The sequence below is a fragment of the Protopterus annectens genome, chromosome 2.part1, assembly GCF_019279795.1.
Source record: "Protopterus annectens isolate FY-2018-M chromosome 2.part1, PAN1.0, whole genome shotgun sequence".
Taxonomy (NCBI): domain Eukaryota; kingdom Metazoa; phylum Chordata; order Ceratodontiformes; family Protopteridae; genus Protopterus; species Protopterus annectens.
Window position 1 is genome coordinate 516567108 of NC_056729.1, and position 26705 is coordinate 516593812.

At 40.4% G+C, this 26705-nt stretch overlaps 1 protein-coding gene across 7 annotated transcripts in view; it reads left to right on the forward strand.

Annotated features, from left to right (window-relative positions):
* Nucleotides 1–8822: 8822 nt before the first annotated feature.
* FAM53A (family with sequence similarity 53 member A) overlaps nt 8823–26705 on the forward strand; it is a 111128-nt gene continuing 93245 nt past the window's right edge. Inside the window, exons 1-2 of one of the 7 annotated variants that reach the window (XM_044062314.1) lie at nt 8823–9055; nt 25691–25934. In XM_044062314.1, the coding sequence (XP_043918249.1) occupies nt 25857–25934 (78 nt within the window). In that variant the 5' untranslated portion in view covers nt 8823–9055; nt 25691–25856. Of the gene's footprint in view, nt 9056–10091; nt 10508–25690; nt 25935–26705 lie in introns of those variants that run through there. The other 6 variants (XM_044062313.1, XM_044062315.1, XM_044062317.1 and 3 more) reach the window with 6 other exon arrangements.

The window sequence follows — 26705 nt, forward strand, 5'->3', positions numbered from 1 at the left end:
CCTTCCAGAAGTGAGAGACATTCCAGCACTAATATTCACTGTAAATCTCATCCCTGGGGTGTTACTAGATGCAAACAGGGTGGGTCCAAAACAGGAAACACTTCCATGTCAGCATTATGATGCTGGGATGCCCTAACCTCCTTGTTGGCCCAAATCCAGTCAGTTCGAGGTAGTTAAAAACGGTAGGCAAACACGGTAATTAAGGAGGGGCACTGAGGTCAGTTGATGGTCAGCTTTGTGGAAGAAAAAAATATGTATCTGTGATGCAGTGAGTGATTTGTAGGGACTTTGTTTGATGAAACTCAAAATGCAGCAGTATAGTGACACTTGCTGTGTAGTCTTTAGGCACAACCCTTACACTATTTAAAAAAGGACGGGAAAGCCATCACATTAGACAAATCTTTTATTACTGATTTAAAAAACAATAATCTTAAAAGGATTAAAACAAAATCCTTTACCACTTGTCCAGACAGGCAACCCTAGAAAACAATATAAAAGAACAAAAACCTTTTATTAGCACCAATGAATCTTTTCTCTTCTTTTCCTCACCACTTGTAGGAAATGCGGTTCACAGTCCTCTCACTCTGTTGAGGTACACCTCGCCAGACAAAAGTGTACCCTTTCTTTCTTCCAGGTTCTCCAGAGCACCTACAATGAGCCACTTAACCACTGCCATACTGGTTTTGACCATTGGTTGTAGATGTAGGTGCCTTTTCACACAAACTTAATTACCTGCCTTCCACGTGAGGGCTTATAACACCAGTGAAAATAAAAAAAAAAATCCTTGGCTATTATGAAATTGTTTACCTTGCAGTCTTACGCTGTCCTCTCAAGTATTTCCTGCCAGGCACCTTGCAGTAGTACCAGCAGGCTAAGTTTACTATACATACACACACACATATATAGATAGATATATATATAAACATACACACACACACACACACACACACACATACACACACACACACATACACACACACATATATATATTGTGACACACAATCCCAGCAAACCTCCAAAGGTCCTCACCAAACAAGCAATAAAGCAGGAATAAGTCAGGAAACACAGGAATGAAGACCACCACGATAATGCAGCCAAAACGTAGAAACTTCTTTATTTGTACAAGGACAGATAAGCGCTTTCACGTACAAAAACAGTACGCTTCTTCAGATCTAATTTACTAGTGTCTATGGTAAAACTTATATAGTACTGCTCATTAGATTTAATTACAAAGCTCATTAGATGCCGAAACAATTGTCATCCTAATCAACATTTCAGGAGATGTTCTAACATAAAGAGACAGTATCTTAAAATAGTAGCAGTTTGTATATATAGTTTTATATATATATACACACACACACACACACACACACACAAACTTCATGTCTGTAAATTGTCCATATTTTTGCCTCATAATTTTGGTCTGTTCCTCAAAATCCGTGGTTTTCTGGCAAATCAAGTGACCTGAAGACTGAAGTTACTAAATCATGACATACATTAGTGTTTCAGACTTCATATCTTTCAAAAATGCATGCTAAGACAGATCCTGTTATTCTGGGAACTTTTTTAAGTTTATAAGAGTAACATTTAAAATATGTTCTTAGTTTTGGGCCTTTGCCGCTCCCCCCCCCCCGTGTGTGTGTGTGTGTGTGTGTATATGTGCGCGCGTGCTCGTGTCTGTAATATGTACATTCATTTTGTTTCTTCAATTACATATTTAAAATAAAAGATCGCACAAAAAACATGGAATTGCTTTGAGGAGGCAACAGAGGTTGCTATAATGGTTAAGGTCTTTACCTCAGAAACACAAGTACATGGTTTGATTCTCACAAAAAAGGAAACGGTCTAAGCTCGCATGGGCAGGTAGCCTAGTATTCAATTGTGAACAGCAGGCTAGCTTTATGTACAAATGTAGAAAGTCTACACCGCAGATGCCTTACATAATTCAGCGGCTACAATCTTAACAGTGATTGTAGTTCACAGTTTTTATTTTTTTCATGGGGACAGAAGTACATTTTCAAGTAAAATATTGGACAACTGAGCTGAGGTATATTTTCGATTTAGTAATTCTCCAGAGACAGATTTTCACTAGGCATTTTTCATATTTTTTCAGAGTAGCATTACCATTCTCCCTGACATCAGTACGTCGAATCCAAACCTCACCTCTTTGGGGCCTCTTCCCCTAAGTTAGGGCAAGAAATCTAGACAAAACTTAAAATAATGATGGGGGGTCAAACAACGAACCCAAAAATAGGGACAAACATTATGTGGACTACCATGGACTGAGAAATAACGTTTCAGCTTAGTAATAATAGTAGTAGATGTTAGATTAGGTAGTAGATCAATCTCAAACCAATTCGAATAAGAGTCTACCAATACCAAGTAGTGTTGATTGTTCCACTCAAAGGTATCAGTGGCTACTGTTGACCAAAGTAGTTCAGGAACTGGACTTAGCTGAAGTTGTTCTCTTTGCAAATGCGGTCTGGTAATATTGCATACTGAACAAGAAGAAAGTACTTTATCAATGTCTTTCAGTAATGAAGGCCAGAATACTAGTTCTCTCACTCGCCTCTTAGTGGATGCGGGAACCTGGATGACCACGATGCAAAATCTGGATGTACTTATGCTGTAAGGAAGCAGGAACAACAATTTTAGGACCTTTAAAAATAATGCCATCTTCCATCAACATTTCATCTCTGTAAGGAAAACAGGTTTGCACAGGTTGGTACACTAGATTGCTTTGACGGCCATCCAACATTAATGGAGTGATTGAGCTTTTGCAAAATTGGATCAGTCTTTGTGTGATCTCTCAACTCATCAAGCCTAATGGTAGAAAAATGATGCACTGCCATCACATCAAAGTCAAAATTCTCTGCATCAAGCTGTTCTGTTGTATTTTTGGGTGATCTGGATAAGGTATCAGCCAGACAGAGCAGTTTGTCTTTCGTATAGACCATTCTGAAGTTGTACTGTTGCAATCTGACCATCATTCTTTGTAATCTAACTGGAGCTGAATGCATAGGCTTCTTTAGAATAGCAACTAGAGGGTGCTGGTCAGTTTCAATCTGAATAGCTCAACCACAGATATAATCATGAAACTTGGAACATGCAAATAATATTGCCAAAAGTACTTTCTCAAACATACTGCATGTCAGTTTGGGTAAATGTTCTAGATGCATAGGCTACTGGTCTACCCTATTGAAGAATAACTGCACCAAGACCAAATTCTGAAGCATCACAGGAAAGAGTAACTGGTCTGTTTATATCATAGTATCTTAATGTAGGTGGGGTGGCAATTTTCTGTTTGAGGTCTTCAAATGCCTTCTGATGTTGTTCTAACCATGACCATGCAGCATTTTTGAGTGTTAGCTCTCTTAAAGGTGCTGTCAACTCACTGAAGGCTGGTATAAACTTGTCTAAATAGTTGACCATGCCTAAGAAACATTGTAGAGCTTGAACATTGTCTGGTGCTGACATCTCAAGAATAGCTGCTTGCTTGGTGGGGTCTGGTTTCAAGCCTGTACTTGTAAACAAATGACCAACATATGTAACTTCTGGTAGTCTGAATTTGCACTTCAGAGGAATGAGCTTCAAATTTACTTCATGTGCTCTGTCTAGAACTTTCTTTAGGTTTTTGTCATGCTCTGCTTCACCATTGCCTCCAACCAATAACGATCAAGCATCACTTGCCAAAATGAACTTTTTGCATCCAAGACAGAAAAAACAGTGGCATTGGGTATTAGAGCTGCAACCTCTTCGACTGTGCGCATTGGATGAGGTGGTCTCTTCAATGCCTTGTTCAAATCTCTTGGGTCAGTGCATATTCTGATTTCATCTGAGCCTTTTTTATGAACTGCTACCATAGACGACACCCATTTAGCTATCAGAACTCTTCTTGCTGGTTTGACTACTGGAGTGACCTCTGGGAAGTTTGCCCAACTTGTCATCAAAAACATCAGCTTTCTCTGAAAAAAAATGGCATCAGAAAAATTGAAACCAGGATATGCACTTATATGTTGAACTTCTTTTGTAAAAGAAAGCTGATTCATTCTCAAACTATCTCTGAGACCAAATAATGACTGCACTGGTCTTCGGACTACATAGAATAACAAGTTGTAACAGTTTTTGGCCAAACAACATGAAAGCATCACTGAGCCTTCAGTCTGAATCTCTTCACTTCCATAAGCAAAAACTTTCACACTACTGGCCACATTGAGTTGCTCATTAGTTCTCACTTTAGCAAATGTGTCTGCTGATATAACATTACACTTTGAATCAGTGTCTACTTTAAGCTCTGTGGATTTACCATTGATCCCAGACTGTACAAAACACTTCGTTTTTTGCCAATAAATTCACCACATCAGCTCTCTCACCAATTACTGATACACCATCTACATAGAAAGTTGACTGCTGCGTCTCCACTTGGCAAACCTGCTTTTCTGTGTGACCTTTCTTTACAACTGTGTGGGCTGTATGGGGTTTACTTGATTTGCAAACTTTTTGAAAATGGTTCCATTTTTTATACTTGTGACATTGCTGACCAAACACCATGCATTCTCTCTTTTAGACTCATGATTTGCCCCACAATTACGACAGTTAACAATAAAGCTAGACTCAGGTTTTCCTGGTTCATGCTTGTACTGCACTGAGCATGCTCCTTTAACTGACCTGGTCTTAGAACTTGCTGGAAAACTATGTGGCTTCCCTGGTGATCCAGCAGGGGTTGTGGCTGCCATAGTAGGCCTACTTCTGCTCGTTTTACTCTAAACATTCCCGTTTTACCTTAAACATACTCGTTTTCCCTTTAAACATGCTTGTTTTACTCTAAACATGCCCGTTTTATCCTTTTTATGAAATAAGTAGTTTGTGTATGTTCTCATTACTTTTCCTTCTTTTCTGTGTGTTTTTCATGCTAATTTCTCTTAGTTTACCTTCACTGTCATCTCTGCACCTCATGGCTCTGAATCTTATTCTCTGTGATTCCAGTTCTAATACCATGTCGTGTACTTGAGACACAATAGAAGAGTCTTTGTGGGATCTGTTCAAGTAGTTTTATTATATACAAACACATCACGATAGAAGTTTACTGACGTTAACTTGAGAAACTTATATACAAACTAACTACTGCCATCATGGTCTGTTAGCAGCATAGGCAATAGAGGATAGGAGTGAGTAGCTGACATTGTCTTACAAATCCTGGGAAAGGAGACAGCCTGGATCGCAGGAATAGTAGCATGAGGAGTCTGGTGAATTTCGTGCTGCAAGCAGTGTGTTACTTGGTCAGGATGAGGATGCTGAGCATGTGTGGAACTGCAACTGTATCTTCCAAATACAGCTATAGTGGAGCTTGCAAGGTTTTGTGGGGTGATGAGTTATGGTATGCTCCACAAAGGCAGTATGCCACTGCACCAGTGTCCTTGATCTCTTCATTGGCCACAGACATGGGTCAGGTGGAGCTGGATTTTCTAGCACCTAGGGCCATTCTCTAATTTGTCCTGCCTCTCCAGTTTCCCCAGCTAGCTCTTCATTTGAAATTTGAAAAGCAAAAATAAAAGGCCAGATCCCTGCTCTCTCAGCTCTTCATTGGAAGAGCACACACACACACACACACACACACACACACACACACACACACACACACACACACACACACACACACACACACACACACACACACACACACACACACACAAAATATAGCCTCAAAGGTCTCTCTCTCTCAATCTGGTATTCCAAGCCAAATCCCCATTCCTCTGCTCTTCGGCTGAAGAGCAAAACATTATTTTTAACTGCAGCAAGCTGGTTATTATTACATTTGCAGTAGCTGGCTTGCTACAGCTCTCCCTAACACATAGTTAAGAATAATGCAGGAGCTTGCACCCAGGGTGGCTGCCCCCTTCTCCCCATCCTTGCTACACTTCTGCTGTAGACCAAGTAGATGAACAGAGGAGCTGGTGGCAGCTGATAGTCAGCTGCAGAAAGTATAAAAAAATAGAACTGTCCTTAAAGAGAAAGTAAAGATAGAGGGAGGGGTTATCACTGTCAACAAACAAACCAGTTGCAGTCAAAACTTATAAACACTTCTTATAAATACATCTGTGATGCAGTGAGTGATTTGTAGGGACTTTGTTTGATGAAACTCAACATGCAGCAGTATAGTGACACTTGCTGTGTAGTCTTTAGGCACAACTCTTACACTACTTAAAAAAGGACGGCACAGCCATCACTTCTGACAAATCTTTTATTACTGATTTATAAAACAATAATCTTAAAAGGATGTTTTATTTCTCAAGCCTCTGCTTGCATTACCAAAGGTACCAAAAATTGTCAGAGATTTGGAATGCATGGCTAGGCTTCAAAAGGTCCTAGTGGTCATTAGCCTAGTACATACCTATGAAATTATAAGGCTATACCCATCCTGATGGGAGGGGGAAGGGGTGCATGCTTGGACACACATCATAGGTTGATTTCCCCTGTAGTGACTGTAGAAACAACCATGAGTGTTATCCTAAGGGTAGGTGAGGTATCTGCTGATAAACACCTTCCAGAAATGAGAGACATTCCAGCACTAATATTCCCTGTAAATCTCATCCCTGGGGTATTACTAGATGCAAACAGGGTGGGTTCAAAACAGGAAACACTTCCATGTCAGCATCATGATGATGGGATGCCCTAACCTCCTTGTTAGCCCAAACCCAGTCAGTTCGAGGTAGTTAAGAATGGTAGGCAAACACGGTAATTGAGGAGGGGCACTGAGGTCAGTTGATGGTCAGCTTTGTGGAAGAAAAAATATGTATCTGTGATGCAGTGAGTGATTTGTAGGGACTTTGTTTGATGAAACTCAACATGCAGCAGTATAGTGACACTTGCTGTGTAGTCTTTAGGCACAACCCTTACACTATTTAAAAAAGGACGGGAAAGCCATCACATTAGACAAATCTTTTATTACTGATTTAAAAAACAATAATCTTAAAAGGATTAAAACAAAATCCTTTACCACTTGTCCAGACAGGCAACCCTAGAAAACAATATAAAAGAACAAAAACCTTTTATTAGCACCAATGAATCTTTTCTCTTCTTTTCCTCACCACTTGTAGGAAATGCAGTTCACAGTCCTCTCACTCTGTTGAGGTACACCTCGCCAGACAAAAGTGTACCCTTTCTTTCTTCCAGGTTCTCCAGAGCACCTACAATGAGCCACTTAACCACTGCCATACTGGTTTTGACCATTGGTTGTAAATGTAGGTGCCTTTTCACACAAACTTAATTACATGCCTTCCAAGTGAGGGCTTATAACACCAGTGAAAATAAAAAAAAAATCCTTGGCTATTATGGAATTGTTTACCTTGCAGTCTTACGCTGTCCTCTCAAGTATTTCCTGCCAGGCACCTTGCAGTAGTACCAGCAGGCTAAGTTTACTATACATACACACACACATATAGATATATAAACATACACACATATATAAATAAATATATATATATATATATATATATATATATATATATATATATATATATATATATATATATACACACACACACAGACACACACACTCTTCACGTCTGTAAATTGTCCATATTTTTGCCTCATAATTTTGGTCTGTTCCTCAAAATCCGTGGTTTTCTGGCAAATCAAGTGACCTGAAGACTGAAGTTACTAAATCATGACATACATTAGTGTTTCAGACTTCATATCTTTCAAAAATGCATGCTAAGACGATCCTGTTATTCTGGGAACTTTTTAAGTTTATAAGAGTAACATTTAAAATATGTTCCTAGTTTTGGGCCTTTGCCGCCCCGCCCCCGTGTGTGTGTGTGTGTGTGTGTGTGTGTGTGTGTGTATGCGCGCGCGTGTCTGTAATACGTACATTCATTTTGTTTCTTCAATTACATATTTAAAATAAAAGATCGCACAAAAAACATGGAATTGCTTTAAGGAGGCAACAGAGGTTGCTATAATGGTTAAGGTCTTTACCTCAGAAACACAAGTACATGGTTTGATTCTAACAAAAAAGGAAACGGTCTAAGCTCGCATGGGCAGGTAGCCTAGTATTCAATTGTGAACAGCAGGCTAGCTTTATGTAAAAATGTAGAAAGTCTACACCGCAGATGCCTGACATAATTCAGCGGCTGCAATCTTAACAGTGTTTGTAGTTCACAGTTTTTATTTTTTTCACGGGGGACAAAAGTACATTTTCAAGTAAAATATTGGACAACTTTGCTGAGGCATGTTTTCGATTTAGTAATTCTCCAGAGACAGATTTTCACAAGGCATTTTTCATATTTTTTCAGAGTAGCGTTACCATTCTCCCTGACATCAGTACGTCGAATCCAAACCTCACCTCTTTGGGGCCTCTTCCCCTAAGTTAGGGCACGAAATCTAGACAAAACTTAAAATAATGAGGGGGTCAAACAACGACCCCAAAATAGGGACACGTTTTAAATAGTGATCTTATAAACTTACAAAGTTGTTAGAATAGCAGGATTTGTGTTAACATGCATTTTCTGAATGACGTGAAATATGAAGCTCAAATAACAAACCCACACATTTTAGAGGAACAGAACAAAAATAGACAGTCTGAGAAAATCTGGACATTTGAAAAGTATGATCGAAACATGTGTTGCTCACGTGTAAAGTGCGAACAAGAGCAAAAAAACCATCCCCACAATCCGCACCATTATTGACTTGCACGAAGACCAAAACTGAATATGTACTTCATCAATACCACCTTAAACAGCTGCCCATTCAGAGCAAAAGTTCCCACGAGGTTCTTTGTTTATAACGCCCCCACAACGTATACTGCGCGCTGATTGGTTGCACTTTAGAACATCTATTAGCGACTTTTGGCATGGTGCGAGGAATTATTTTTTCTGTTAAGTGGTATTTGTTTAATCCTATACGACCGATATCCAAAGGATAGCGTAATAAACTGCATCTCTGCACACTATTTTCAGTGAAACTATAACAGACATTAATAAAGACGCCGTTCCCCAGTTTTAGACTATGGGACGCCTAAAACACTGCTGTCGCCATCGCGAAGTAGAGTAAACTGGTATGTTTGATTAATTTAATTGCATATTTCTGAGGATTTTTTCCCAGTCGGGAGCAAGTCAATAGCTGTATACGTGCAATAAGTAATGTAACCATAGTGTCATATAGTATAATCATACTCAGGCTCTGCCTATTCGACAGCTGCTGACGATTATGGTTTTAGTACTTGGGAATTGTGTATCTTTTTTTCCTCTGTATAAAATATGTATCGGAATCCGACAGTGGATAATATTCAACTTGTCTGTTTCACTTTGTTTTTCGTAGTAGTTTATAACATCTTTTATTTTAACCATGCTGCTTGCAACAGCTGTACTGATGATCCAAACCATGGGGGCCCGTTAGGTGGATCTTGGGAAGTGTAATTTCAAACCGCTTTAGTTGCAGTCTTAAACCAGTTTGAAGATGAACTTTTATAACTTTTTGAATATTTTCTTGGAATACGATCCCTAGCAACGTGGAACAACTTGACCGAATTATGACCTCATCCACAGTAAACTGTCACGGCGTTGTTTTTACAGTTTGCTCATTTGTATGTAGAATTCTTTTGATGGATTATGATTTAGTACAATGTCCGTTAAAATCTTAACGAATTATGACTGACCCTTTAAACGTAATTTTAATCCTATTGCTTGTTTACAATCGGGGACAATTCGATAGTCATGGTACACCTTTTTTAAATGAATACTCCTAACTTTAAAAGTTAAGAGTAAGACAACGTGAATGGTGACTAAGTGTATTTCCTCTAAACATGCCCTTCCTAGAAAAAAGTGGCACACACACCAAAAATCAAATACAGCTGTGTGAATGAGGTAAGCATAGAGGAACGATTTCGACAATAAGAAAACGCGTGCGCGCGAGGCCACAAGGTAGTAGTAGTTTCTGTGAAGTGCACCCTGGTAGCAGACAACATGATGCACGAAAGTAAAGATCACCGATCTCGTCAAAAGGGGCTGGTAAATAGGGGGTGTGCGCGTGCCAAAAGTGACGTAAAGGTCGATGAATAGGTTGAAAAGTGATGCAGAAGCACAAGGACCAATCAGTTCAATGACGGGCGGGACTTTGTTGTGAGAGAGGATGTATTTGTCTGCATTGATCAGTGTTTTCATTTTCAGAAAGGGGACCTGAAGGGAATGTTGTTAATGCAGATGTTCAGGTAGTTTACTTCTGAGTTCCTTTAGGCCTTTAATCGGGAACTTGAACGACGAAGTTCCGCTTGATAAGCAGCGTGTATTTATTTACTATTCACCATTTGACTATTGGGTTGAGTTAATGCGCAGACTGTGGGATCCTTTTCAAATGAGGATTTTTTTAGTCATCTGTATTGATGTTTTTTGTACAAAGTGCGTTGGTTCAGATGATTTCTTAATATCGTTTAATGTGGCTGACAACAGGGAACGTTCACTAACTATTCGTCTGTCTCGTTTATAGCTGACCCTCACTGGAATTTTGTTGAGTATGTTATCCTTTATTTCCATTTGTTTGCACGTTCTGAGTAAGAAAAGGAAACAGTGCCTTCAGAGAAAGAAAAAAAAATGCCTGTTGAGTACACGTGACCCATTCATTATAAGGCATTCGCCTGTTTGTATAACGGGTTTGGGGGTTGTCTGAATGCCTGCGACAGTCTGGGGCTGCAAGCTGTCTGTTTTGTACTGTCCTGATATTTTGTTTCTTTGTCTCACTTTCCCACAGTAACCCATGGTAGTTTAACTACAGGGAGAGAGGAAGAAACAGGCATGCTGTGCATTTTATGTTCTTATTCCGGGAGACATTGAAACGAGACATAGTAATTGCATATCCAAGGGAATCGCAGGGTGAATAGGGCAAATGTGATATACTTACATCTTTATATTCGTAGGATGGGAATGTTAGCAGTTTTACAGTGAATAGTGTAACAGGCCTTGCAATGTCCTGAACCAGTTGTCTTAATCTCGTTCTGTTCTTATGCTTTTATTAAATGTGCTTCTGTAAGTTGTTGCAGGCGATTAGTCTGTGCTTCATGGGTGGGCCTGCTTCTCTAGACACATGTATCCCTGAGATTCAGGACTTTTTTCCTGCAAAAACAGGAAATCGTTTAAAGTAGAAATATGTGGCACTTGGAGTAATGGGCATTTTAAAGTGCGATAGGAAGATTAAGTTTCAACAGAGAAATTTTGCGTGAGTTTTTGAGGTGGATAGAAAATAATGCTAACTAAAGCATAGTTAGTCTTGCTTCAAAATACACCAGATTTCACCATAAGGCAAGCAGAATGCTATACAGTAGTGGGTGCGAATGAATGAGTAGTTTGGATAGTTAAGAATATGGGGGAACCTTTTGCGTCTGGTTTTTAGAGGGCACAATACCTTAACGGCACACTTTTTTTGTATGTTTCAATTCTTTTGATTTACTTAGAAAACTTTAATATATGTAGTATGGTGTGCGTTTGTGAATATTCACTCAAATGTTAATTATGGGGACCCCCCCCCCCATGCAGAAGTACACAATACATTTAGAATTTGCTGACCTGTTTAGAAGCGTTTTACAAAGTATGACTTCTAAAGTAGTATTGCGTAAGAGGGAATGAGCAGAAGGAAATGTTTTTATAGAATATAGGTCAGTGCAGATAAGCTGAAAATCGTTTTAGTGGTAGAAAATATTTAGAGAATGGAGTAACACACACACTGCACACAGTCATTCATGCTGTTAATGCTAAACCACCCTTGTGTACTCGTGTTCTGGTGTTGGCACCATGCAGAACAGATGACAGTCGTGTAACTGGTGCATCTGACTCGTATGCTGCATCTGTATGCAAATATAGATATGTATGGTGCTCGGGTTGAATTATTTATCGGAACACTAGCAGGCTGTTAATTAAATGGTCAGATGTGTGCCCAACTGTCTGATCAAATATTTCTCGGACTGCATTTTGAGATTTCATACAAGCACATTTGTGTTTAGATGTCATGCTGACATTTGTGGCTGGCCTTGCCATATCTGTTACATATCCAAAGTTTCTTGAACAGGGACCAGACCCTAGCTGACCTGACCTATCTTCATTTCCAGTGATCCTCTTAAGTCTGGTTTTATTTATTTGTATTACTCTTTCCCGTTTTAGAAGTCAAATAATTCTCCCTCTGACTTGCTTTGTGGTGTTAGTTTCCACCCTTTTAGTTCTGCATGTCTGTTTGCCGTGTGCACAGAATCCATACGACTGATTCTTGTGGGTCAAGGGAATGGGGAGACATGTGATCGCCATCTTGGTTTTACATTAATGCTGAGTAAAGCCTTGATTCCACAGTGACACTTGTAGTTTCCTTTTTACCTTGGGAGATTGGCAACTAAAATGTACTGATAAGTGGCTTTTGATTGGCTCCAGCAGAATAATTTGTTTGATGTGGTGTGTATCTTGTCAACTAATAAACCAAAATTTTGCTGAGATCAGGAAAAAACAGAGTCTTGTTCAAGAGTAAATGTTGACTAACTTTTAAACAAAGCCACTATCACCGTATGTGAGAGAGAGTAGTAGGCTTTTTATATTTTGAAGAGGGAGGGGAGAAATGCATAAAACTTCAGACTGAGGTAGGATAACTGTACTGCTTATTTAAATATTAAATTAAAAATCCAAGAAGGAGCTTCTCACAGATTGTAACAGTTATTTTATGGGGAGCACATGACTGTGCCTAATTGTGCCCCCCCCCCCCCACTTCTTGTGACCTTTTTATTAATCCTAGCCAAATAGGCCCTACTTTACTGTTATGCTCTCCAGAAGACCACCAATGTAATGCTGATCTTTCTTATTTATGGTCTGTTATGCTCTCCAGAAGACCACCAATGTAATGCTAATCCTTTTTTATTTATGGTCTAGCAGTGGTAAGTGGAACTTATCATTCCTCTTATTTGAATATCTTCACAGCTAAGCTGGTTTGTTTTTGCGGGTAGGTGAACTGGCGCTTGGTCCTCCTTTCAGTCATAACCTAGTTACAGTGAACCAAAATGACATGCAGATCTTGGTGATATGTGCTTGCAGTCCGCAGTGATGCATATGTAATTTCATTGTGTAGGTATTTAAGTCTATACCCAAAAGATTTGTCACAGACTGACCCCCCCCCCAAAAAAAAATCCTTGTTTTTTCTCCATTACTGGTCCTCATAACAGATTTTTTTGGCATAGCCCACAGACGGATTGACATGTCATGCATTTTAAAAGAAACTGGGTAGTAAATGGTCACTATTTCATACCTGCTGCACTGCAACTAGAGGATTTTACTGCATTTCAAGTTCTTTGATGCTTATAGTTATGCAGGCAGGGAGAAAATTGAAGGAGAAAATCAAGAGGAAGATGTAGTAACTACTCTACTTTCCCTCTGCCTTGTTTTGGTTCATTGCCTTATGTGGATATTGCTCGTTGTTTGTTCGAACCATTAATTCTCTCTGCCTGTCGTCTTGTGTCCGTACTTTAACTCTACACTTCATGCTTATGTGCTCAAAACAGGATGTGTGAAATTAGGGCTACCTGGTTGTCAAATGCTGATCATGTGTGTAGTTTTAAGCTTTAGTTTCCTTTATAAGCTGTTAATTCTGAATGATGGAATGTCTCTGCATGCTGAGAATTGAACAATAAACTCCCCATACAGCAGGAGCAGATTGGTGTCGCACAAGAATTTAGGAGGAAAGGTCACTCTTCTTTATGTCTGAGCTTTTCAGAAGAGTTGGGCATTTTCTCTCTTCACCCTTACAAGGGGGGATAAAAGGTGTTTTACTCTATGTACTGATCTGGTTGGGACTTGTGCAGTCAAATGACTTGACTCCCTGTATTGTATGTGGCTGGTCTATGCTTTGGTATTCAGTTGTGGCATGAAAATGTTTGCAGGAGTGTCTTGTTTTAAGTTGCAAAGTGGCTATGACAACGTTACTGTACCAGTGATCTGTAAGGTGTCAAATAGGGTTGCTAGTCTATTGCCTGGTGCAAAGTGGTGTAATTGTATTTTTTGTTTTTGTATTGTTGTAAGTGCATTTATTGCTTTTTTGTTTTGGCTATCATTTAGGTAGTATAAATGGGAAAGACATGAAATGGTGGATGGAGATGCTTACAGTGAATCAGACTGGTTAGAGTGAGTGAGCAGTCTGGTGACCAATCAGTTTGATTGGAAGCTGTGATTTTCTTTTGCATGGCCCATGTCTAAGAAATGTTACTTGAACCAGCTGGTCAGTGTTTTTGATTTGTGTGGTGGGTCATGGTCTTGTCCTTGGGTCTGACTGTGGGACTGTGAATACATGTTCATCTCCCCGTATTTTAGCTTGGCTCACAGTTCATATATTCAGTGACATTTGTCCTTTTTTTTTTCTGTTTTAAAAAAATATTGTTACTTTTATATATTTAAAATTTTGCTTTTCAGCTTGTCTGAAAGGATGTCTGCACAGGTCTTTGATTACCCAACTTAATAAGCAAGCATGGATAACCAGTGGGTGCAGCTAGTGAGAAAAGAATATGATGTTGCTGCATTCTAAGAGGACCATACTTAATGGAAAAGCACAGTTAAGAGTTTGTAGTGCCACTAAGTGCTTCATTTCCAGAAAAAAATGTGGAAGAGTGATTTACTGATTGCAAGCATGGGGTCCCACTGCATTCCTTTGGTATCATCCTTCAAATGCCACACTACATTTGCCTGAGCTATTGAAGCTCAGGGATGTTAAACCCAATGCTACTTGCCAAAGAGGAATTCTGCATGTCTTGGCCAAATTCTCTAGTCTATATAATACTGCTCTGGTCTCCCCTATGAACTTAACAGGCCTGGTAGGACTAACCCAAAAATACATAAATACTTACTAAATTTGTAAACTCAGTAATTACAGGAATTTTGTGTTTTCCTTCATGATTCCTTTCCAGCGCGCATCACCTTATTTCACTGCAGTTTTCCAGCACGCATCACCTTATCACTGCAGTTTCCCCACTCGCTTCCTTGCTAAAGGAAATCTTCAACGTGTGTAACAAAATCGCACAGAATTATCTTTGCCCTTGTACTGTCTGTAATGGATCTTTCAAAACACTCCTCCACATAATGTTTGTAAGTGCCTTAATTCAGAATTGTAAACCAACAGTAATGCAAAGACCCCCCCCCCCTGTTCTGTCAGTTGACCGCGAATCCTCCCTTTGCATTCCATTACGGTTCCTCAGAAACGGAGCCTACCTTAAGCGTAGCGCAACTTGCAAATGCCCCCCCCCCAAAAAAAAAATAAATAAATTCTTTTGCAAGGCACGCAACTGTGGGATTTGGCTGCAGTTGTGATAACATTGCAAAGTAAAATATAAAAAATGAAATGCATAGTGACTTGGTCCATAACTTGCTGGAAGATATAGCCCCCCTTGAAGATATAGCCCCCCCCCCCCTCAGGGCATATCATTGATGGTCTCACAGGGTATCTGCTGTAGTTTGAGATGGCTAGCACTCCTTAGACCAAAAAAAAAATCCATCTGTTCTGATTTGAACTTCTGTTAGTGTCACCTGGAAAGAGATACTATAGATGCGTAGCAGATGCTTAGCTTGACTGTTACTTAGCATACTGAACGCTTTTGTAAAGTTTTTTTTTTTTGACTCATGATATTTGAACTTATTTTTGAAGACGCTCCTTACTATCTTGATAATTGCAGACTTAAGAGGTGGATAGACTAGAGAGTTAACTGTCTTCCTTCTGGCTAGCCTGTCTTTGTACTGTGGTAGGCTGTCTTGTACTTTTGAAAGTAAAGTGTCCTGTACAGCATACATTATGCAAAATCTGCTGGCACAAAGTATTGTGGGAGCTGCATCACAATGGGTGTTGCTGCTTGGGCACTTTGTTTTCTCTCACTTGTCACCAAGCAGTAAATTGAAGGCATACCCCTTGAAGGAGCAGGTACACTTTTTCTACGGTTCATTACATGGTTAATGTAAGTTTTGATACCATACCAAAGTGCATTCTTGATATGGTTTAGTATCTAATTTTGTTTTTTGAGCACTTTTTAGTGTTAAACACCTGGTGCTGACAGATGGACAAGCATATGTACTGGATAGCTAATTTTCTTTTTTGTAATAGAGAAAATTGGTATTAAATATGTTTTGAATTGGTACATAGCTGTATTTATGACAGATTTGTCTGAACCATTGTAATGTATTTTACATTAAAATACATGAATCTGAGTCTAGTCTCATGTTGTGTACAATTAGAAACAAGCAAGTGCAGTAGTCACTAACTTATTTGCTTTATCCTGAAGACTGTTCTGAATGCTACTCCCAAGTTTTACAGCACTACATTAACACATTCCATTCCTGCCTGCAAACTAAAGCTGTCGCTTATTTCCTGCTTTGTGTAGGCTTCTATTTAAAGACTGCATGGACTTCTTCCTGCTTGGGCCTGACATGTTTCTGGCATCTTTCCAGAATATAAAGATTGCTCTGGGCTCACTGCTGCTTGTGTTAAATTTCAGTTGTTTGGTTCCAAGTCTTTGAATTGAAATTTTGGTTGTTGTAATTCCCTTGTACATATGTATAACATTTTTCCTGGTATTTGTATGTGTGTAAAATGTTGTAATAGAGGTAATAAAAATATTTCTGTGTAGGTTTGGTACGTTCTTTGGGTTGCTGATGAAGCGCATCTGCTCTTTATGTACATATGATCTATTGTGGGTATGGTATATATTGTGTGCGTAAGCTTAATGTTAATGTGGGGGAGATCAGAGTATACATTCTTGTTGCATGTTTTTTGCTTCCTATAATGAAAATTAATCTTTGTGTCTGTGGTGGTTAAAGGACTGGTGTGAAATTTGAGAATGCACAGCAGCTTTTCTTTAGTAACTGCAGTTCTTTAAGAGTTTGTTTTATGAACTTGTAGTGGCCTAGAGACCAACAACTGTAATACAGTGCCTCCTTCAGGTCTGCAGGCAGTTTATCCAGCTCACTTTTTGGTTTGGCTATTTTATTTGGCAAGAGTTATTTATGCCTTTTTCAGGCTGCTAGATTGCAGTTCAGTTTCTAATTCTGTGGAAGTATAAAACTCTTTCCTTCATTTTTGAATAGGGGTGTGTGTGTGTGAAATTTGGCTACTGTATGCAGTAAGTAAATGTTTAAGTACTCCTTTTCCAACACAAACACCAAGGGCCCCTGCTTTTATGCAGAAAATTCTCTTCCCACTGTTATCCTCTCATAAGTGGTAATGGTATTGTGTAGGTTTATGATGGCGTGTTATGTATATCATATGTGCAGAGATTCACATCTGTGTGTGTGTGTGTGTGTGTGTGTGTGTGTGTGTGTGTGTGTGTGTGTGTGTGTGTGTGTGTATATATTTGAATATTCACTGGAGCACACCTTAATGAGGGGGTAAGTGGCTTCCTCTTCCTTCAGTAGTAAACTTTTCCCACTTGTGTTTTCAAGATGGTACATCTGAGGCAGTTTCATGCCTGGTGATATGAAAGCTGGAACTTGGGAAATTAAGCAAGGACATATTTGAGTTGCCTGCCTCTCACTGTATGGCCAGTCGGGATGATTGCTAAGAAGTGGAGATGTATGAGCCTTGCAGGGGGCCTAAAGGCAAAAGCTTTTGATGGTGGGTCTGGGTCAGGATTCACCATGCCCTGCCCCCTTCCACTTTTCAAAGACTTTAGAGATTTGTTTTCTCCTTATTCCATTGCTTCCTACTACTGTCTTTGCGTAGTCTTGTTTGACTAAAGTGCGCAAAGGAGTTGAGGAATTGTATTGTCTGTTTTTTGCAGCAGGATAGTACCCTATTAGTGGCCAGAAGAAAAGTCCTAATTTGTTGGCTGCAACATTTTGCTGCTTTCATGAAAACTTTGGCTTTGTTAGTGTAAACTGTGAATTTTCCAAGTCTGTCTGTAGCATATACTGCTTTAGACTGTTGGGTGTAGGGGATTTTTCAGGGCTAAGTAAACATGGCTAATTACAGGCCTAGGTATGGCCAGGAGGGTGACTGTGTAGAGGGTTGTTTTCCCACAGATAACATTGCAACAAAGATTTACTTAAGTCATGGCTTGTGAACACTTGTTAATTTAAATGTTAAGTAAATGACAACATTTGTGTTGGTATTTTTTTAGAGTATAAGCATGTTACTTCATAATTGTAGCAGCATGTAGTAGTAATTTTGCCAATGACTGTAGTAATAACTGTTTGTTTATTATCATGTTTCCTTTTCTATCCTTATTTTCTATTTATAGACAAATTTAGTCAGTTTTGTAGCTGTGCAGCTTAACCTCCATATGAAGTCTGGATGTAGTAGACGTGCCACCTTAAGGAATTTATATTTGATACTTCTTGCTTTTAGTGTAGCCAGATGGCTCCTGGACATTGGAGCATGTGGCTTATATTCTGTCTTTTGATTTTAGATGGTGTTTTTTTTTTTTTTCCCCTGGATATGTACTTTTGAATTAGTGTAGTCTGGATGAACAATTTTTAAAATGGTGGAAATGCAGGCTGTCAGTGAGGTTTTCAGAACTTTCCCTTTCGTAAACATGGTGTGGATAGACTGCATGCCATCGTGTAATACAAGCAACATGAAATTGACATGCTTGTGTGTGGGGAGGGAAACTTGCTAGGCAAGAATTTTAATTTAAAATATAAACCTAAATTTAAAGATGTGCATCTCGTTACATAATGTTTGTGTGTCTGGCTATACACTGTTGCTGTAGTATGAGGCAGGATTGTCTTGATTACAGGTTCTTTAGGAGATGATCGAGGTTGCCTCATCAGGTATAAACTCCTTGCCTTTTTGTCTGACTACTTGCTTCCAATTTCCTTAAACTTTTTTCTTTGGCTTCTCGTTCTTTGAATTCAGCTTATTAAATGGTTAGAGTCTAACTCTTTAAATTTTGGTTACGACCCATGTCCTGTGACTAGAATTTTGTTTGGGATTTTATCTGCACAGACAGAACAGAGTAGACTTGTGGCACTAATCGCCTTGTCAGCAGCAGCACTGGTCATATAAGCCCTGCTGCAGGTTGACTCCATCAAGGTTACCTGCTACAGCCCTCTAACTCTCCTCATTTAGTTGGTGCCTCAGCTGCAGCATTCCATCTAGCAGAAGACGATATGCATGGCAGCAGTGTCTACTGAACCTGCTGATGCTTTTTTGGAATACAGGACTGAAAACCTAATCATGCACAGTTTTAGTAGTATTTGTAATGCAACAGCATGTCTGTTCCTACCCTTGATATAAGGCCATTTTTGTCATGTTGCCCAAATCATAATCCTCTTTTCTCTGTTTTCTACCCCACTGCCAACTTGATCTCTCATCTGGCAGGATTCATAGAAACCTTAGTTTTAAAAAGCAGGACTTTATATTTATAGCATGGCATTGTAAATTTGCCCAACACCATTTTAATTGTTCTAGTGTTTGACACACACACACACACACGTGCGTAAGGACTGTGGTCTTGGAGCAGTCTGGATGTAATGCTAACTTTTAATCTCTCAGCCATTCTCTACCCGAGTAGATAATGGGGCTGTCTCCTTGAATCATGTCATCCATTTATTTTCCTTATGATTGCTTTGCATCAAGAGAAAGCTGTTATGCCATGTGTGTGCGTTATGGGTTGGAAACTTCACATTAATAAGATTAGAGTGTATGGAGTTTGGCTTCGTGTTTTTTGTTCTAAGTAAGTTTGGCCTCCCAGTTGGAGGAACTGTTTTGAACTGGTCTGTGTACAGCAATGGATTCCAGCAGTCTCTCTAACAGAATAGTGGGCAGGTGGAGGCTGATTGATCAAACCCTGGGCTATAGCAAATAGCTTAACAGCTCCTATTAATCCTTTGCACCTAACAGATTTGTCAGCATCATGGTTTTTGATGCATGTTCTCTGCACAACATATCTGCAATGTGTAGTTCCACACCTGGCCTGTATTTTTATTTTCAAAGTTTGAAGTGTCCTGTTAATTTTATTTAGACTTCTAATACCATGACAAGAATTGACCTAAGTCAGGGTACACTAACATTGATTACTTTGTTTGCAAAGAGTACTTTTTTTCTGCACTATGTACCTAAAAATGCTTCTCCCATTAGTTCATGGGGAGTTACCTACAGCAGCATTCTTTATTATCCTAGTTGTGCCCCCACTGCTTTTTTGTTGCTATTTGCTTGTTTTTGTTTTGTGCACTTCAGTTGTGTTCTTGTAGTGGCTATTATGTTGCTGATTCATTGATATACTTATCAGTTTAAGATCTGGATTTCTTTTCTTGACTGTTGGTATTGGATGGTCCTATATGATCTATACTTGTCAGTAATTTTTGGATCCAGTAAAAATAACTGCTGCACCAGAACTTGCACACCAAGGGTTTATTAAAGAAAACAAAAAAAAAAAAAAAACACACGCATATATATAAAACGTAGATAGAAATATGTACTTTTGAAGTTTTATCTAAAACTATAGAATATATATAAAAATCGGTACTTGTGTATGATCGCAACCAGATTTTGTGACCTCGTGATATCGAAGGGTAGACTGGCAGAAGGTCTGTTGGGGATATCGGTAGGGGTTTTAAAAAAAAACTAGCAAGACATAATTTTGAGGTGTGTGGGTAGCGTCCTTTAAAGACTTCCAGCATTGAATTCAGCGATTGCAGTGGTTGCGTGTGTGTACGTGTTGGGGCTGAAAGGAATGCAGGAGTTAGTGTGCGATCTGTGGAATGGATTATTTTGTACTGCAGTTCCTTTTGGTGAAGGACTACTACTTCGGCTTTACCCTTTTGTTTTACAGTATTATGAAGGTTAGAAACCGGTTTGGTGGACTTTGATAGCTCCATCATTGAAACGGCTGATAAATAAATACAGGTTTGAAAATGGAGATTTCCTACTTCACCGACTACAGCATGTAGAAGGAACACGTTCGCAGTAGAATGGGACTCTCTTAACTGACGGGAGATGCTGGCGGCAAAAGGGGAAACCTGTTTTTGAACCTTATCTTATGAGCTGTTTCAATGATAAAACTTCCTAAAAGTACAAAAACATTACAGAACACATGTCTCTAACCTTCATAACACTGCAGTGATACTATTTGAGCTAAACAGAAGCAACCAGCATTAGCGCAAAAATCTGGTTGCGATGATACGCAAGTACCTAAATCAATTAAATATAAATAAAATGTACATTAGTACAGTCTATATTAAAAATATATATTGTATCTCAATAAAAAACAAAACCAATGCAGATAAAAAAATGCATATATAACTATGTATACCTAAATAAATATCTCAAACTTCACATTGTACAGATCTATAAACACTAAAGGGATGGAACTGCGAAAAAGATTGCCAGTCTCAGTGTTTAAGTTGACAAGATTTAAAAAAGCGTTTCAAGGATGCCACACCGTTCAGACCAGGGTATTTCTCTGCTTGAAGTGACAGAATCCATTTCTGTTCAATACTCTAAAGTTCTCTCTCACTTCCTCTCATCCCTGTATGAACCACCTCAATCACAAGGAACTTAAAGCTATGTGTACAGTCTGTCTCTTATGCATTTTGCCAAGGTTTTTGGATCCAGTTGCAATATTTTCAGCTGCCTGTATGTTGCAGTGTTTGCACAGTCCCCAGTGTAATAGTCTTGCCGCATTGTTATGCCTTTCCGTGTGACCCTCAGATGTGAACACATAGCTAGGAGCAAGATGCACAATTGTTCTAATTTATGTTCAGCTGTGTCTGGTTCACTATCTTGAAGTGTGGTTAACTAGTATTTAGGTTTAAGTTCAAACCTAAACTATTAATGTGTCCAATCTTGAGCAAGTATCCTAGTGCTTTGTACAGAGATTTTTATTGTTATGCTTTGCTGGTGTTTATGGCCTGTTGCCACCTGAACTACTTTACCACAGAATTCAGTTTCTGTCACTTCCTTTTTACATATGCCAAGAAATAAAATAAAAGGTTCCTGGGCAGATGGTCTAGTGTCTTGCAGAGTCTCTCTTTGTGTACAGTTCTGTCACACATTTGCAGAGTAAATGATATTTGCATCCTGGTATTCTAATGTTGGTGCTTCTTTAACTATCTTATTGAGGGTTTCAAAACTCTAGTGGTAGAAGTCTAGGTGTAACTAACTCTCCCGGAGGCTTTCTTATATGGACATGTTTCTTTGAAAGAAGCATCTTGGTTTCCTAGGATATGTTTTGTAATGTTTGTTCCACTAACTTTGCCATTTGTTTAATTGATCTGACTTGTGTACCGGGCATCAGTGCCACTGCCATTAGAATATGACTTGCTAATCTTTTCCCATTTAATTTGAAGGTATCCTGTCTTATTTTGTCTTTGTGATCTTGTCTGACTCCCTTGAATATATTTATGCTTTCATTTACTTGTGTGCCATGAACCTTATTTCCGTGTTCTCCAGTGGAGACCAAAAATTGAGTAATTTTGTGCTAAAGGATGTTGATGAGATCAAGTAAAATCGAAGTGTTTGTGGGTGCCCTTCTGGTAATAGTAGCATCTAAAGCAGGACAGTTGGCTTTGGAAAGCCTGTAGCACTGATAATGCTAAACCAGAGTCTAAGGGATGGGTACCTCCCTTATGACATGTCTGCATTATATGCAAAGTTGAAGCTTTAATCTTCCATTATCTGTTGGAATATTTTTGGTATGGTGGTCTTGTGGTAAATTGTAGTACTCTGATCTGTTTACTCTTATTTTCAAATCTCTGTTTGGTTTTACTTTGATAGACCAGCATCCTGTCAAGAATAAAATTTAATGCCTCACTCCCACTGGTTGCTGAGTTGACTTGCGATGTCCTTGTGACTCTGTGAAGGGACAGTGTGTTAACACAGCATCATGATTGTTCATTGTCTTCAGTATCTCCAATAAATTAAGTTGGTTTTGTATTTGACAGTATTCGTGTTCTTTTAAACACATTTTCTTTCTGCATAGTTTGCAAAACTGGACCATGCAGAAGACTTTGCTCTTCCTTGTAACCACACATGATGCACAAGACACTTTCAACTGTAGCATACTTCTAGTATATCTGTTTTCATTTCCATTGCTTTTGCAATACATTTTCCATTACAGTATTTATTGCAATCATACTGTGCACTGCCCATAGGAGGGGGCTTCTTTCAAGTTTCTCTTTGCTGATTGGTATAGCTGTTAAAAAAAAAAAAAAAAAAAAACCCCATGGGGGAGTGCTTGGGATCTACCCGTATATGTAATGTACCAGAAGGAGTTTTGTGAGATCTGGCTTTAGAGATCGGAGCTGCATGTATGGGATGCCTGCTTAGCATTGCTTCTCCCAGCAGTTCGAGTGGATTATTGTTGTGGTGAAACTTTGAGCTGTAGCCTGTTGGGCTCAGTTAAACCAAGGATAAGAATATTTGTCTGAGTGCCACACACACACACCACGCTGTCTCCTTCCCCACACACACCACGCTGTCTCCTTCCCCACACACACCACGCTGTCTCCTTCCCCACACACCACGCTGTCTCCTTCCCCACACACACCACGCTGTCGCCTTCCCCACACACACCCACCACGCTGTCGCCTTCCCCACACACACCCACCACGCTGTCGCCTTCCCCACACACACCCACCACGCTGTCGCCTTCCCCACACACACCACGCTGTCGCCTTCCCCACACACCCACCACGCTGTCGCCTTCCCCACACACACACCACGCTGTCGCCTTCCCCACACACACACCACGCTGTCGCCTTCCCCACACACACACACCACGCTGTCGCCTTCCCCACACACACACCACGCTGTCGCCTTCCCCACACACACACACCACGCTGTCGCCTTCCCCACACACACACACCACGCTGTCGCCTTCCACACACACACACACACACACACACCACGCTGTCTCCTTCCCCACACACACCACGCTGTCGCCTTCCCCACACACACCCACACACCACGCTGTCGCCTTCCCCACACACACACACCACGCTGTCGCCTTCCCCACACACACACACCACGCTGTCGCCTTCCACACACACACACACCACGCTGTCGCCTTCCACACACACACACACCACGCTGTCGCCTTCCACACACACACACACCACGCTGTCGCCTTCCACACACACACACACACCACGCTGTCGCCTTCCCCACACACACACACACACCACGCTGTCGCCTTCCACACACACACACACACACCACGCTGTCGCCTTCCACACACACACACACACACCACGCTGTCGCCTTCCACACACACACACACCACGCTGTCGCCTTCCACACACACACACACCACGCTGTCGCCTTCCACACACACACACACCACGCTGTCGCCTTCCACACACACACACACCACGCTGTCGCCTTCCACACACACACACCACGCTGTCGCCTTCCACACACACACACACACACACACACACCACGCTGTCGCCTTCCACACACACACACACCACGCTGTCGCCTTCCACACACACACACACACACACACACCACGCTGTCGCCTTCCACACACACACACACACACACACACACACACACACACACACAAGGGGAAACCTGTTTTTGAACCTTATCTTATGAGCTGTTTCAATGATGAAACTTCCTAAAAGTACAAAAACATTACAGAACACATGTCTCTAACCTTCATAACACTGCAGTGATACTATTTGAGCTAAACAGAAGCAACCAGCATTAGCGCAAAAATCTGGTTGCGATGATACGCAAGTACCTAAAAAATCAATTAAATATAAATAAAATGTACATTAGTACAGTCTATATTAAAAATATATATTATATCAATAAAAAAACAAAACCACACGCACACACACCACGCTGTCGCCTTCCACACACACACACACCACGCTGTCGCCTTCCACACACACACACACACCACGCTGTCGCCTTCCACACACACACACACACACACACACACCACGCTGTCGCCTTCCACACACACACACACACACACACCACGCTGTCGCCTTCCACACACACGCACAAACACCACGCTGTCGCCTTCCCCACACACGCGCACACACCACGCTGTCGCCTTCCCCACACACGCGCACACACCACGCTGTCGCCTTCCCCACACACGCGCACACACCACGCTGTCGCCTTCCCCACACACCCACCACGCTGTCGCCTTCCACACACACACACCACGCTGTCGCCTTCCACACACACACACCACGCTGTCGCCTTCCACACACACACACCACGCTGTCGCCTTCCCCACACACACACACCACGCTGTCGCCTTCCACACACACACACCACGCTGTCGCCTTCCACACACACACACCACGCTGTCGCCTTCCCCACACACGCGCACACACCACGCTGTCGCCTTCCCCACACACGCGCACACACCACGCTGTCGCCTTCCCCACACACGCGCACACACCACGCTGTCGCCTTCCCCACACATTCTTTTTTTGAGTTAATGTGTAGGAGTTGGGAATCAAAAATATTTAACACAAGACTGAGCACCTCATTTCGGAGATTTGTTTTTATTGAGATTGAAGGCCCAAAGTGAAGTCAAAAGAATTCTCTGGCCTCATCAAGTTTTTTTTAAAGTAATATGTTTTGGAAACTGGAAGAGGGAGGCTAGAATCTTGAAATGTAGCAGCTGAATTGGACACTTAGCAGTAGTGGGAAATGTGAAAGTAGTACCATAGCATGTTAATTCAAAAAAGTGTGTTAAGGTAACTTATGAATTTTCTTTTTGTTGTAGCTTGTAATAGAAATGCACAACTGAAGGCCTTTTGGGATCAAACTATTTCATCTGTCATGGAATCTTTGCAAATGGCAATATTAATCACAAACTGAAAATGACCAAACAGTATTGAGGGAGGAGAAGCTGCATTGCTTTTCAGTGTGAGCAGAATTGGGCAACTACCATGGTAACACTAATAACTGAAAAGCTGCAAAACCAAAGCTTGGATGACATTGCATGCAGAGCCTACAACATTAATCTGGTAAGGACATGAAGAAAGTTGTCCATATAAAACCAGCAGATTATGGAACCTGTTTTATTTGCAAAGGATAATGAATTTGTTGTGAACGCTACTTTTCAACTGTGTGTGTGTGTGTATTTATTTATGTTTTTGCTGATGTGATCCATCTTTCAGCTTTAACAAATGGAAGATCGTAGGAAAAGATGGCTATATGGGTCACTTAAGATAGCATTGACCTGATTGCTCAGCGTTTGTCCTGTCTTAATGCTCAGCCTAGAGGTCTTGACATTGCAGTTTTTCTGCTCAAGTATTCTTAAATGTTCATGGAGTTACTGTACAACCATGTCATTTCAGTATGTTCATTTGTTTTGAATTGGTCTGACCTTAAACCACTTTCAGTTTTTGCAATCCCAAAATTGTCCATTCCCTCATTCCATTTCCTGGTCGGAGTTTATCCTCTGCCACTTCTGTGGAAGTCGTCCCCACAAAGTTTCCTGTAACTGCAGTTTTTTTGCGGGGTCTGAAGGTCTCGCTGCAGTGCATTTTCCGTTTTTGGGAGACTGTGGTGTATACTTAGTATGAGCACTGCTAGAAGTTGCATGTTACAGTACTAGGTTGCATTTCCCCATGAAAATTAAATTGTCTATCAAAATGCATGCTGCCACAGTCTGTAAAGGCAGCATTCTCTAATGCATTAGTCCTCTATTTTTGTAAGAGTAAGCTTATAGCCATCAAAGTAGTGAGTGAAATGAGTGGAAGTGCATTTCTTGCACCACAGAGAATTATCATCCT